At 36.7% G+C, this 14933-nt stretch overlaps 1 protein-coding gene across 1 annotated transcript in view; it reads right to left on the bottom strand.

Annotated features, from left to right (window-relative positions):
• The window catches only part of ADAMTS19 (ADAM metallopeptidase with thrombospondin type 1 motif, 19), a 426420-nt gene that overhangs the window by 312359 nt on the left and 99128 nt on the right, over positions 1-14933 (bottom strand). The window contains 1 exon segment of the mRNA XM_006886015.1: positions 11457-11622. Coding sequence (XP_006886077.1) covers positions 11457-11622 — 166 coding nt within the window.

Genomic DNA, 14933 nt, shown 5'->3' with positions numbered 1-14933 from the left:
TATTTGGTCCTAAAAGCCTTCTGAGGTCTCAACTCTTCTCACTATTTCTTAGTTGTTGGAATTGACAAAAAACCTCATAAGCAATTACTTACTTCACCTCTGCCTTGCATGAGGACTTCAGAGCTGTAAAACTACCCAGTGGTAGATGGAATTTGGTCCAGGATGTAAGAACAATAAATGACATAGTTGAACCTCTTACATATTATGTTCCTAACCTTTATATTATAATAGACAGAGTGCTAGTCAATAAGCCTTTTATTTTAAGGTCTATCTTTCCTCTGTAACTTGATTTGTGCCACTGTTAGAACCTCGACTTAGAATATTATTGCTTTTAATTTTCGACGCATATACTTTTAACTTGTTAGTTAAATTTGTGTCTTCTAGGCTACAACAGTTCCTTGATGCATCTTCAAGGATATGAACATGTACGGCTAGGCACAATTGATAACAGTGCATCTAAATTCCAAAATCAATCTCCATAATAGTCTACATGTTTCCAATTACCAAAGGGGCCCTTTAGAGTAGTGAGAGAAGATCTTCACCCTGAAACCTACAGCATCCCTTTTTAGCAGGAAGTAGCTAAGAGAATACTCTGTCCCCTTTTCCTTATGAATCAGGGTGAAATCTCTCTCAGGGAGGAGTGATAGGGAATGGCAAAGAATACACTGACAAAGGAGATTAATCAGAAATGGCTTTGACAAGCACTGTGGCAATGGGATAATTAAAACAGACTTTCAAGGACAGGGGCGTAGAGAAAATAGTGTAACAATGAATGAATGGAAATCCAAAATCTCTGTAATTGTTCATTAAAATTAAGAAAAATTTTTAAAAAGGGAAAAAACAGCATCATTTTCCAACAGAGTGAAAAGAAAACCTATTGACTGGAAAAATACATTTGGCAATACTATTTCAGACAAGGGTCTCCTATCAACAGTTTATAGAATCCTACAGGGTGTCCACAAGAGAAAGACTTAATTGTGATAACACAATTAGGAAATGGGTAAAAGAGATGGAAAGAATTTATACAGAGGAAGATATTCGTATGGCTAACAGACACACGAAGAAATGTTCAAAATCAGTGCCAATGAGAGAGATGCAAATCAAAACCACAATGAGTACAGTGGCAAAGTTTAACAAGGCAGCAAGTAATAAATGTTGGAGATGATGTGGCGAAATATGAACTCTTTTACATTGTTGATGGGATTGTTAAAAAGGTACAACCACTCTTGAAGGCAGTTTGGTGCTTCCTCAATAATACGAACATAAAAATTCCATATGAACCAGCTATTCCACTGCTTGGAACATACCCCAAGAAAATGAGAACTGAGGCTCAAATGGAGATTTGTACACTGTTTATAACAAGAACATGGAAACAGCCCAAAAATAATGCTACACAGCACTCAGGAGTAATGATTTTGTAAATTACTATCCAACTTGGGAGAGCCTGGAGAGTAGCATTATGCTAATTGAACTAACTCAATTCCATAAGGACAAATACTGTAAAAATCCTTTATTGTAGAATGAGTATGAGAATCGGGATGGGGTGGGGTGGGGAGAATGGAAGCAGAGGGGTGAGGATGGGCAGGGGAGGGGTCGTTAATCATAGGGTTGCACAATTTGATGGGTGGATAGAGGAGGGCTAGGTAAAGGAAATGGGGAAAATTCAGTGTTAAAAAACAATGTATATGAAATTTGTAAATAAAATAGTACAATTTAGAATTCTCCGTATCTTTACCAGTGTTTGCTGCTTTCCATTTGTCTGATAACAGGCATCTTGTTTTAACTTGTTGCTGTTGTTACCAGGTGCCATCAAGCTGAGTACAACTCAACAACTTTTATGAACAGCTGACCTGAACCATGCCCTATCCTGTGCCATCCTCATCCTCTCAGATACACTGGTGTCCACTGCTGAAGTCAGTCCATCTTGGTGCGGGTCTTCCTCTCCTTCCTTCACCCTGAATCTTTCCAAGCATGATATAGCTTTCTAAGAAATAGCCTAGCCATGCTACATGTTCAAATTATGAAAAACAAAGCTTCACCATCTTTGCCTCCAAGGAGCATACTGGCTGTACCTTCTCCAACACTTATCTATATGTTCTTTAAGCAGTCCGTGGGATATTCAGTCCTCTTTTCCAGTAAAACAACTCAAAGGCATAAATTCTTTTTCTGTCATCCTTATTAACTGTCCAGCTCTCTGACACTTAGCAATTGAGAATCTTCAAATTAACATCACTGCTCTTCAACATTTTTGGAGAGGTGGTGACAGCAGACTGGCCCTATGCAATATGCCTCCTGATTTCCTGACTGCTAGTACCAAGGGTGTTGATTGTTCATCCAAAAAAGATGAAATCACTGGCAGTTTCAAACCTTTCTCCATCTAGCCTAATGTTTACTGCTGGTGAGGACTTCCATTTTCTTGCTGTTGAGATGTAACCCATACCAAAGGTAGAATTTCTTGATCTGCTGCAGCGAGTGTTTCATACCCTCCTCACTTTCAGTAAGCAAAGTTGTATCATCTGCAGAACAGATAAGGCTTCCTCCAATCTTGACATCACAATCTTCACATAGAATCAAGCTATGTGTTCTTTATAAAGTCAAACTTTGTGAATTATTTGCTCAGCATACAAACTGAATTGACAAGGAGAAAGAATACAACCCTGTCATACCTCCTTCCAGATTTTAAAGCATGCAGTGCTCCTTTGCTTGGTTCAAACAGCAGCTTATTTAACTAGGTATAGATTTTGTATTAACACAATGAGATGTTCTAGGATTCTCATTTTTCTCAATGTTAGCCATAATTGGTTATGATCTACATGGTCAATTGTTTTTACATAGTAAATAAAACACAAATAGACATTCTTCTGGTATTCTCTGCTTTTAGTCAGGATTCATTTGATATCAGCAATGATATGCCCAGTGTTGTGGCTTCTTGTAAAGTCAGCTGTAGAACCAGCGTCTGGAAGGTCCTGTCAATGTACTGTTCTGTCTGGTTTTGAGTGATCTTCAGCAATATTTTGCTTTCATGAGAGATTAGTGATATCTTTCTATAATTATCATATTCTTTGGATCACCTTTCTTGGGAATGCGGATAAATATGGATTTCTTCTCCACAATTTCTTGGCTTAAACTGGTGAACATATCCAGAGCTGCATCTGTTAATTGAAATATGTCAATTGATATCCCAATATTTCCTGGGGCCTTATTTTTTTTCTAATGCCTTCAGTGCAGTTTCAACTTCATACTTCATTATCATTGGCTCTTGTTCATATGGTGCATTCTGAAAATTTTCAGTGTCAACTAATTATTGTGCATATAGTAGTTCTGTGTATTATTTCCATCTTCTTTTAATGTTTCATTCAAGATTGTGCCCATAGCATCTGTCAGAATTGCAACTCGAGACTTGAATTGGTTTTTCAATTCTTTCAGCTTGAGCGAGTTGTTCCCTTTTTATTTTGTGACTTCAGGTCTTGGAAGAGATGCCAAAGTAAAAGAGATTAACAGAAGATTTCAGAGGGCAGGTCAAGAAAATAAAGCAAAATATTATAGACAAATAATGTAATTCTTGTTGTCATCAAATTGACTTTGATAAAGTGACTCAATGTGTATGAAAAGGAATTACACACCACAGAGGTCTCATGTCTGAACTATCAGAAGCAAACAGACAAAATTTCCTTTTGGAAGCAGACAAACAAAACTTATTTTCAAGATAACTCCAGGTAGATTTGAACCACTAACCTTTCAGTAAGTAGTCCAGCATTTAAACAGGGATTCCAGTAAACATTGCAGTGAATGTGATGTGGCACTTCATGGTAGCTGTCTTATAATTCACTAGTAATGAATGATGCCAAGCATCTTAATGTATTTATCCACTAGCTGCTCCATGAGAAATAGATGAGCAATTTCCTCCCATGCAATATACAGCCTTTAAATTCCTGCTGGAGACTCACTTATAAATTGGTTCCAGACCAACAGCAAAACAGGAGCATTAAAGATTTTCAAGATAACTCACATATGTCAAGTTCTAAAATCAAATAGTAGTTGTTGTCTTTTTCATTTCATTAAAATTCTCTTTCCCTACCTACTTACTCATAATTCTCTAAGTTACATTTAGCTCTCATTATCTTCAGTGTGTTTTTTTCTGTTAGAATATTGAAGAGGCTTAAATTGCCTATTAAATAGGGTGACAGGGAAATAAACTCATTTAGCAGCAAGAATAGTGTCCACTTCCTAAATAACATGCCTCCATAAACTCTATGAACCTTGTTGATAGTTGTAGTGGGGCTTCAGGCCTTTTGTTTATACGGTCGCTATGAGTGGTGCTCTCGAAGGCAATCATCAACAACAACTTGTAAAGGTGATAGCTATGTAGGCTAAAATTATGAGCTTTCACAAAAGAAGATAGAGACACAGATTAATGTAAGACAAAAGTACTCTAAAGAGTCTGGGGCTGGCCTAGAGGCTCCTGTGGTGTGATTCCACTCTAGAAGTTGGTTTCTCACATCCTGATGAGGGTCACGTAAGGCAAGTTTTGGGTTTGTGTTTCTTAATGTCAAGACGAACATTCTTTAAGTGGTATAACAGTCGTTTGTGTATTTGCTGTACTAAAGTAACTTGGAGTTGCTGTGATGCTGAACACTGTGCCATAGTTGTGTCAGATACCATCATGGTTACCCATCATGGACAGTGTTTGGAGGAGCTTCCAAGGTTGATTCAGGTTTGGACGCAGGAGTAGTAGCCAGTTTCTAAACCAGATGCCTCTGGAAACACTATGAACATAGAGAAATAATGTTAATTATAGTATAGAGTTCAGGTCTTTTGTTCATGGGGTCTTTATGAGTCATATTTGACTTGACAGCATTTAACCATTGCTAAGTGAGACTAGTGTTGTTATATTTTGGAGGAATATTCTTCTTCTTCGTATATCACTCTTTTTCAGTTTGTTGTACTGAGGTAATCTGGGTTTGATGTGATGCTGAACCTTGTTCCTTTGGGGTGTCAAATGCCATAATGATTTCCCAATGTGGACAGTGTTTGGTGGCACTCCCGTTGTAAAACAGGTGTGGAACCAGAAGTGGCATCCACTTCCTAAACCACATGCCTATGGAAACTCTATAAATTTGGGAAAATGATAACAGCTATAGAAAGGCACTAGGTCTTTTGTTCATAGAGTCACTATGAGTCATGCTCGACTCAATGGCAATCAACAATAGCAACAAACAGAAACATACTAAATTCTTCTTGAGTCAGAAACCTCTAGGAAACTGATGATATAAAGTATTTGATGGATTCTGAAAATGTGAACTATTGCCACTGAGAAAGAGATTGTCATAATTCATATATCTAAATCCTCCTCAGGAGTATTGTGGTATTGTCTGCAGCCTGCACTAACCAAAAACAATTTCTTGGGAGAAAGATAGACAGACTCCTCTCATTATAATTTATAGACAGGAAACTGATGGCAAGACACTATTAGTTAAATCAATGGCTCTGAGTTTGAGTTTTGAGTTTGAAATAAACTTCAAAGATCAATTATCAATTATATAATTCATCTCTATTTTTCATAGGGTGGCTATGGGTCATACTTGACTCAGTAATACATAGTAACCACTTTATTTTTACTGTGATTTTAGTGAAAGCTTACAAAGAAATTGATTTTTCATTATTTCATACACATTTTTCTCCCTAGTTCCCCCCATTCAAACAATCATGTCCTATTCTAGTTTATTAATAGTCATACACATAATGTCTAATTTTTCCATTTCTTTCAGACTGACTTTCACTTCACCTATTATAGTACAGTGTTTATTACCTTTCTATTCTTTTCCTGATTTTTCTGATCCTCACCCTCTCAGAGACCATCTTATGGTTATAATAATGGTCTTCTACAGTATTTGTCCTTTCGTGTCAGAGTTCATACTCTCTGAATATATTTTCACTTCTGATTCACCTTCCCTTTTCCTATCCCAATACAGGAATTATCTAGATATTCTTTTCCTACTCTCCAGTCACCTCTTTCCCTCTCTCCTACATATCCATTCTATTGCTATAATAGTGGTCTTATGCAATATTTGTCTATTTGTAACAGATTTTTTTTCAAAGCATAATGTCTTTCACTCATCCATGTTGTACAGTGTTTTATGAGTTCATCGTTTTTCAGTGCCTCGTAATATTCCATTTTGTCCATACACCACAATTTTTCTATTCATTAATTGTTGACAGAGTTTGGGCTGCTTCAATCTCTTTGCTACTGTGACTAATGCTGCCATGAAGATGGGTATAAATGTTTGTGTTACGGCTCTAATTTCTTTATGGTATGTTCCCAGTAATGGGATAGAGAGATCAAATGACATTTCTATTTTCCACTTTATGAAGAAATGCCAGAGTGCCTTCCACAGTGGTTGTACCACTTTACATTCCCACCAGCAGTAAATGAGCCTCCCAATCTCTCCACATCCTCACAAGCATTTGTTATTCGGTATCCTATTGATCACTGCTATTGTTGCTGGAGATGACAACTCATTATTTTATTTTGCATCTCTCTAATAGCTAGAGATTCTGAGCTTTTCTTAAGGTGTTTATTGGCCATCTGATTATCTTATGTGGTAAAACATCTTCTACCCATTTTGCAATTGGGTTGTTTGGCTTTTTCTTGTTGAGCTGCTAAAAGTATTCTATAAATTTTAGCTAAGAGTTTCTTGTCAGAGATGTCACTAACAAATATTTTTCCCAGTCTTCAGGCTTTCTTTTATCCTATTGAAGAAGTTTTTAATGTACACACACAAGTATTTGGCATTTAAACTCAGTTGTAGAGCTTCAGTTATGTTCAAAAGTCAATTAACGCCACAGATTTGTTTTTGGTGTGGTTTTTTTTTTCTGATGATTGTTATTTTTTTGTTGTTGTTTACCCTTAGGTCCCGGATCCACCATAAATTGTTTTTTGTGTATGATGTGAAGAGTGGGAATTGCTTCAATTTTCTGCAAATATATGTCCAATTTTTCTAGTGTCATTTGTTAAATTCATCTCTTTCTCAAAGATCAGTTGACCATTATTGGATGGATTGATCTCAGGGTTCTCGATTCTATTCAATTGATCTGTGTGTCTGTCATTGACAAAAAAAAATATATATATACCATGCTTTCTTAATTACTATAGCTATGTAGTATATTTTGCAGTCAGAGTGTGTGATTCTTCTACTTTGTTTTTCTTTTACAGTAATGCTTTACAATCCAGGGTCTATTTCTTGTCCAGAAAAAAATAGAAATTACCTTTCCCATTTTCTTGGACAATGGCATTAGTACCTATACTGGAACAGAATTGAACTTGTAGATTGCCTTCAATAGAACTGTCATAATATTAAGCCTCCCTATAAACCAGAATTGTATCATTTTCTCTGAATAAATCCCTTGTATCTGGAATCAGATCTCTTCCTATATTTTATCTTATGGTTATCAATTGTAACTGGTATTGTTTTTCTTTTTTTTTCTTTTTTTGGGGGGGTATTGTTTTTCTTACTTACTTTTCTATGTCCTCTTTCCCTGACTACCGTATTCCATGGAATGCAAAAGAGTAAACAGATATGTCTTGGAGCAGGTACAGCCAGAGTGCTCCTTGGAGGCAAAGGTGAGTGATAAAGCTTTGCCTCACATACTTTGGGCATATTGCTAGAAAAGGCTATTCCTTGGAGGACATCATGCTTGGAAAGGTGGAAGGTTGGTCAAAGAAAGAAAGACTCTCAACCATATGGATTGACACAGTGACTGCAATAGCCTCAAGTATGTTAGAGAATGTAAGGATGGCACAGGATAGGACAAGGCTCTGATGTGTTGTTGACAGGATTGTTATGGGTCAACCTTAACTCGAATGCACCTAACAACAATTTTCCCTTTGCTACTGTAGAGAAATCCAGCTGGTTATTGTATATTTATTTGTACCCTGTTACTCTGCTAAACTGATAGCAACAGTTTTCTTCCTGAGTCTTTAGTGTTTTCTAAGTGTATTATGGTATCATTTGTATATACAGATAATTTTACCTTGTCTTTACCAATTTGGATGTTTCTCATTTCCTTCTCATCTTATTGCTCTTGCTAGGACTGGCAATGCAATATTGAATAAAAGTGGTGATAATAGGCATCCTTGCTTAATTCCTATTCTTTAATCTCTCTCTATTGAGGATGATGCTGATTATTGGTTTAGAGTTGTTGTTGTTGTTGTTGTTGTTGTTGACATTGTTGATGTTGTTGTTGTGTACCTTTGAGTCAGAACCGACCCACAATTGACATTCCAGTGGGTTTTCAAAGACAGTAAATCACTAGGGAAGAGATTGCCCATCTTTATCCCACTGAGCAACTTGTGGATTCAAACCACATGCCTTTGGGAATGCACTGCAGTTCCTTACCACTAGGCCACCAGAGCTGCTCATAATGATGCTGAGGAAATTTCCCTATATTCGTAATTTGTTGTGTATTCTTATTAGGAAAGAGTGTTGAATTTTGTCAAAAGCCTTTTTTTGCACCAACTGAGACAATCATGTGGTCTTTTGTTTTATTGATGTGATGTAATAAACTTACAGTTTTGTATTATGTTGAACCATCCTTGAATGAGTGTTATAAATCCCCTTTGGTCATAATGTATTATTCTTTTGCTATTTTGTTAAATTCTATAGGCTAGGACTTTGTTAAGGAGTTTTGTTTCTATATTTATGAGATATATTGGTCCCTAATTTTCTTTTCTGGTGGGTGGAGTCCTTACCTGTTATAAATTATAACAGCAGTTATTTAGCCTATAGGGCAAGTAATGAAAATGTTAGAATTTTTTGTAGCTGTGTTTGGTTGCTTTAGTATCAGTGTTACGTTTGCTTCATAGAATGAATTGGGGACTATTCCCTCTTATTCTATTGTCAGAGATAATTTAAGTGGAATTGGTGACAGTTTTTCCTGGAAATTTTGGTAAAATTTGCTAGTAAAGCCATCCAGTTAAAGGTTTGTTGTTGTTGTTGTTGTTGTTGGGAGTTTTTGTTGTTTTGTTCTGGATTTTTATTATGGCTTGCTCAGCCATTTAACTTTAAAACTGCAAGTCCAATTTTAAAAATTTAGGTATACCAGAAACTCTACAATAAAAGTCCTACCTGGTCAAATTCTAATTGGCATTATCTATCAAATCAGTGACCCAGTGATGAGAATCTTTGTCTTCTTGATGTTACACTTAAATCCATATTGAATACTACAGTTCTTGACCATCCATAGCAAATGCTTCAGATTCTCCTCAGTTTTAGCAAGCAAGGCTGTATCATCTGCATAACACAGTAGTTGATGAGTCTTCCTCCAATCTTGATGCCATTCTCTTTCTCATCAAGTTCAGACTTCCAAATGTATGATCTCCATACAGACTGAAAAGGTTTGGAAATAGGACACATCCCTGCGCCTTTCCTTCCTGATTTTGAGCCAGGCAGTGTTTCCTCGTTGTGTTCTGAGTACTGCTTCCTGAACCATATATAGGTTTCACATAAGCACAATCAAGTGTTCTGGGATTTCCATTCTCCTCAAGAGATCAGCCACAAATTGTTGTGATCCACACAGTCATATGTCTTTGCATAGTCAATGAAACACAGACAGACATTCCTTTGCTACTCTTTGCTTTCAGCCAAGATTCATCTTACATTGACAATATGTCTCTAGTGTCATGACCTCTTCTAAACCTAGCTTGTATTTCTGGTAGTTCTCTGTGAACATACTGCTCTGGTCATTTTTGGATAATCTTCAGCAAGATTTTACTTGTGTGTGATATTGTTCAATAATTTCCATATTCCGTCAGATCATCTTTTTTTTTATAGGAATAAATACAGATTTCTTCCAGTCAGTTGTCCAGGTAGTTATCCTCCAGATATCGTGGCACAAACTGGTGAGCACATCCAAAGTATCATCTATTTGTTGAAATATGTCAACTGGTATGCTGCCAATTCTTGGGGCCTTGTTTTTAACAAAGATACTCACCACTTGGCCAACTGACAACACTATGAAGGATGGAGAATAGACTGAGTTTGTTAATAATTTCAGCTTTCTCCACTACAAAATCAACACTCTTGGAACCAACAGTCAGGAAATCAAAAGACTAATTGCATTGGATAAGTCTGCTGTTAAGGACGTCTTCAGAGTGTTAAAGAGCAATAATGGCAGTCTAGAGACTAAGGTGTGTCTAAGCCAGGCCATAGTCTTTGCAATTACTTGCTATGTATCAGAGAGCTAGATAATGACTAAAAATGACAGAAGAAGAATTGATGCCTTTGAGTTGTGGTGCTGGAGAAGAGTCTTGAACATACCGTGGACCACCAGGAGAACAAAGAAGTCTGTCTTGAAGAGGGTAAAACCAAGTTTCTCCTTGGAAGTAAGGATCTTGAACCTCTGTCTCACATATTTCGGCCACATGGCCAGGAAGCACCAGACTTTGGAGAAGGATATCATGCTTGGAAGGGTGGAGGGACAACAGAGGAGAGGAAGACTCTGGATGAGATGGATTGACACAGTAACTGGGGAAATAAGGGTAGGTGTATTGGAGTCAGCGATAATGGCTCAGGATAGCACAGGGTTCAGAGCTATTGTACATAAGGTCTCTGTGATTAACGGTAGACTTAATGACACATAACAACAAGAACATCAAATTAGTGAATACTCACTAAAATGTCTGGAATAAATATCTGAAAATATATTTTATTATTAAAAAATACATTTTTTCTGAGTATTAACTTTTACTTTCAGTTCATACAAACAAAATGAAATCATCAATTCCCTTATTTTTCTTTAAAATGACAAAAATGTCTCCCTAAATAAGGGGGTGTATTAGAGACACTTTTCTCTCTGTGAAGGTCTGCTAGACAGTCGAAGATGAGGTTTAGACTTGGTGATTATGAATTTTTATGTAACTCTGGCAATTCAAGACTTAAAAAGATTTTGGTGGTGAGAATAAAAATCCAGGGCCGAAATCTTCTCTCTTCTCTCTATTCCTCTGCTAAATTTAACCTCTAAAATGATGTCTAATATGAGCCAAGGGGGTGGGGGAAAGATAAAGGGGATACTTCTGGTTAAAGTGAAGGGATATCTACAGGGTTCTCATATAGAGGTGGGCTAAAATAAGGCTATGAGCTCACAGTATTCCATTTCAGTAGATCTAGAATCCCTTCAGCGTCATTTCTATTCCAGTGAAGTGAACAGTAGCCCATGAAGCACACTTGTGTATTAGTTTCTGATGTCCTTGTGAGTTTCCATGTTATGGGACTGAAATGGCTAGTCTTCATGGAAAACTAAAAGGTAAATCTGAAATTTATCTTTATCAAAAAAACAGTTTTCATAATTAAGATAAAGTAGGCAGGTAGTTAAGTAGACAGATAGAAAAGATTGTTTGTTTTTTAAGGATCCATCTCAGATTGTATATTTAGTTAAGTCCTTTCTGGGGAAGACGTTACCTGAAATGACACCACAATAATGGTTGTAAGGAGTAGGCTTCTCTGTGGCTTTTTCTTCCATGGACCTTTTCTGCCTATATACACGGTGTGGGTGACCAGTTATAGCCATTGTGTCATTGAGAGGCTCAATAAATATGAGATCTTCATTGATCTGTATAAAGCCCATCTGGAATACAAAATATATATAAATAAAATGTAAGCCATACCATTAAGGAAATTACTTTCTAGGTTTCTACACACACACACACTCTCACACACTCTTTCAAATATGCAAATGTCAACATTTTCTAGGGACATTATTTTAGCATCTGTTGTTGTAAGGTAACTATTTTCTTATTTTATAACTTCATCACTAAGCACTTTATAACACCAGCATAAACTTCATTTAGTCAGTCTTAGACTGTGTGGGTGGGAGGCTTGATGCCAACAACAGATGCACAGTAAAAATTCTGGAATGTTAAAGGCTCATTTTGGGAGACCCATGGGGTCACTTCTATGTACAGCATGTACAGAAACAGTCATATAATTTTTAATTGCATACACCCCACAGTCCAAATCTTTGACATTCATTATTTAACAAAGTAATTCATGTAACATATCAAGGCAAGGGGAGGATATTAACACGAAAATTGATATATAAAATATTTTAAAAGTGTTCTAAACCTTATTCTCTAAAAAACTATTTAGGCCATAAATTAGAGTAAAAATGAAACATCAATTATGTAAACACATTTTATTTCATACAGTGCTATGCTTCTAAAGTCAATCAGTTGGGGACAGAAAGCTGAAACTATAAAATAAAGTAATACTCAATAAAGAACTCATTACCATTAGATAAATGTATCTAAGCTAAAAATTTTTCTGAAGCTTTAACACATCTTCTAATTGGTTAATTTTATTCCATACATATTACTCAACATTAAGTGCTAATCATTAAAAATTATAGTATATATACATATGAACTTAAGATAGATGATGTCACATTATATATCATTGACCTATGAATATTTTGCTTTTGTCTTATGGCTTGTGGTAGTTCAGAGATTAATAAAACTAACAGTGTGTCTGGTGATTAAGGACATTTTTATGATGCTTCTTGAGAAAATTTTAAGTAAATGTGCTAAATATGCTAACTTATAAATTTATATCTACTGATACAGTCTTTCAACAGGTTATAAACATAGAACAACAAGCCTTATAAAATTCAATTGCATACCAATGTATAAATTTTAATGACCTCATGAACAGATTCTTGGCTTAGATAATTTGGGTTTATAACTTATTTCTAACTATGTAGCTATGAGAAAAATTACAATGCCTTTATAAGTACAAGTTCACATAGTTGTTTTGAGCTTAATTTTTCAAAACAATCTAATTTTTCAAAAAGTATTAAACATAAGATAAGAACACAGAAATGTTTGCTATTATTTTCATTTTAACAAGAATTCTCATGCTAAATACAAGCACCCAGAAATACATAAATAGTTGAATAAAAACTGAAGAATTTACCTACTCCAAAGAATCAAAGTTGGTTTTATGTTTATATTATTAGAAGATTACATAGTCTAAAATAAATCCTTTGTCTAGGATTTGAAAACCTCTTCGATAATAAAAAATAACTATTTATGCCAAAAAATGTAGTGATTTATTTTTTAAAAATTGGAGTAATTCTTAATAGTGATTCATTCATTCATTAATTTTTTATTATTGTCTAAGCATTGTTCTGTTCTGCATATAGGTTGAAAAGGTATGGAGATAGGATGCATCCCTGGTGTACGCCCTTCCCAAATTTGAACCATGCAGTGTTCCCTTGCTCTGTTCTGACGACTGCCTCCTGGTCCAAGTATAAGTTTCGCATTAGAACGATCAAGTGTTCTGGGATTCCCATTCTTCTCAGAGTCAGACATAGTTTGTTATGATCTACACAGTCAAATGCCTTTGCATAGTGAATGAAACACAGATAGACATTCCTCTGGTATTCCCTGCTTTCAGCCAAGATCCATCTAACACCAGCTACAATATCTCTAGTACCACGACCCCTTCTAAACCCGGCCTGGACTTCTGGTAGTTCTCTGTTGATGTGCTGTTCCAGTCGTTTTTGGATAATCTTCAGTAAAATTCTTTTCAACCTATATGCAGAAGAGATTATCCGGGAGGCTGGGCTCTAAGAGGAGAAATGTGGGGTCAAGATTGGTGGACGATTTATCAACAACCTGCGTTATGCGGGTGACACAACCCTGCTTGCTGAAACTGAAGAGGACCTAAAGCGCCTGCTGCAGAGTGTCAAGGACTGCAGCCTACAATATGGATTGAGGCTCAATGTCAAGAAGACAAAATTCTCACCACTGGACCAATTGGCAGCATCAGGATGGATGGTGAAGAGATTGAGATTGTACACAGCTTTAGTTTGCTTGGCTCCATAGTCAACAGTCTTGGCACCAGCAGCCAGGAAATTAAAAGGTGCATTGCCATGGGAAAGTGTCTGCTGTTAGGGACCTCTCCAAAGTACTGAAGAGCAATGGTGTCTCTCTGGAGACGAAGGTGCGTCTGATACAGGCTATGGTCTTCCCAGTCACTTGTTATGAATCAGAGAGTTGGACAATGACCAAGGAGGATAGAAGGAGAATTGATGCCTTTGAGCTGTGGTGCTAGAGAAGAGTATTGAGAATAGGAAAACAAACAGATTTGTCCTGGAAAGAGTTAAACTGGGTGGCTCCTTGGAGGCAAGGATTCTGAGGCTCCGGCTAACATACTTTGAACATGTTGTGAGGAGAGACCGGTCCTTGGAGAGGGACATCATGCTTGGGAGGGTGGAGGGACAGTCCAGGAGGGGAAGGCCCTCTATGAGGTCGATTGATTCAGTGACTGGGATAATTGGGATGGGAGTGTCAGAGACGGTGCGATTGGCACAGGACAGAGCAGAGCTTAGGGCTGTTGTACATAGGGTCGCTATGAGTCGCAAGTGACTCGACGACACATAACAACAACAACACAAGCATTGTTCACCAGACTAAGTTCACTGTAGCACATATTTAGAACCAACATCGTACTCTGAATTTTCTGTTACCTGATTCTACCCTATGGTATACAGGAATATTGTTTCTTGGTTCACTGTGTTTTCAAGGTACTGACTTTCCTAAGCAGACTTGTTAAAAACCTTGAAGTCTTCCATTTCCTCCTAAAGGACTTATTTTTTCTTTTAATAACGAACATTATGTAATCTTCATTGTGATCTGACAAACCATGAAAAAAAAAAGTAGCTCCAAATTATCTCTCTGCACAAGCACCCCTGAGTTCAAGCAACCACAGTCCACAAGCATTTGTTTTAGTGTAAAATTGTTCTCTCAATTTTAGAATGGAAAGAAAAGATTATATAAGATATTGTAACAGAACTGGGCAACGTTTCCTTCTGTTGTGCATGATGTTTTAATGATTAGGAAGCAATGAGGGGGGTGAGAAAAGGAGGGGGAGGGAGGA

The sequence above is a fragment of the Elephantulus edwardii genome, unplaced genomic scaffold (genome assembly GCF_000299155.1).
Source record: "Elephantulus edwardii isolate Elephantulus edwardi_28Jun2011 unplaced genomic scaffold, EleEdw1.0 scaffold00046, whole genome shotgun sequence".
Taxonomy (NCBI): domain Eukaryota; kingdom Metazoa; phylum Chordata; class Mammalia; order Macroscelidea; family Macroscelididae; genus Elephantulus; species Elephantulus edwardii.
This window is presented reverse-complemented; position numbering and strand designations above follow the sequence as displayed.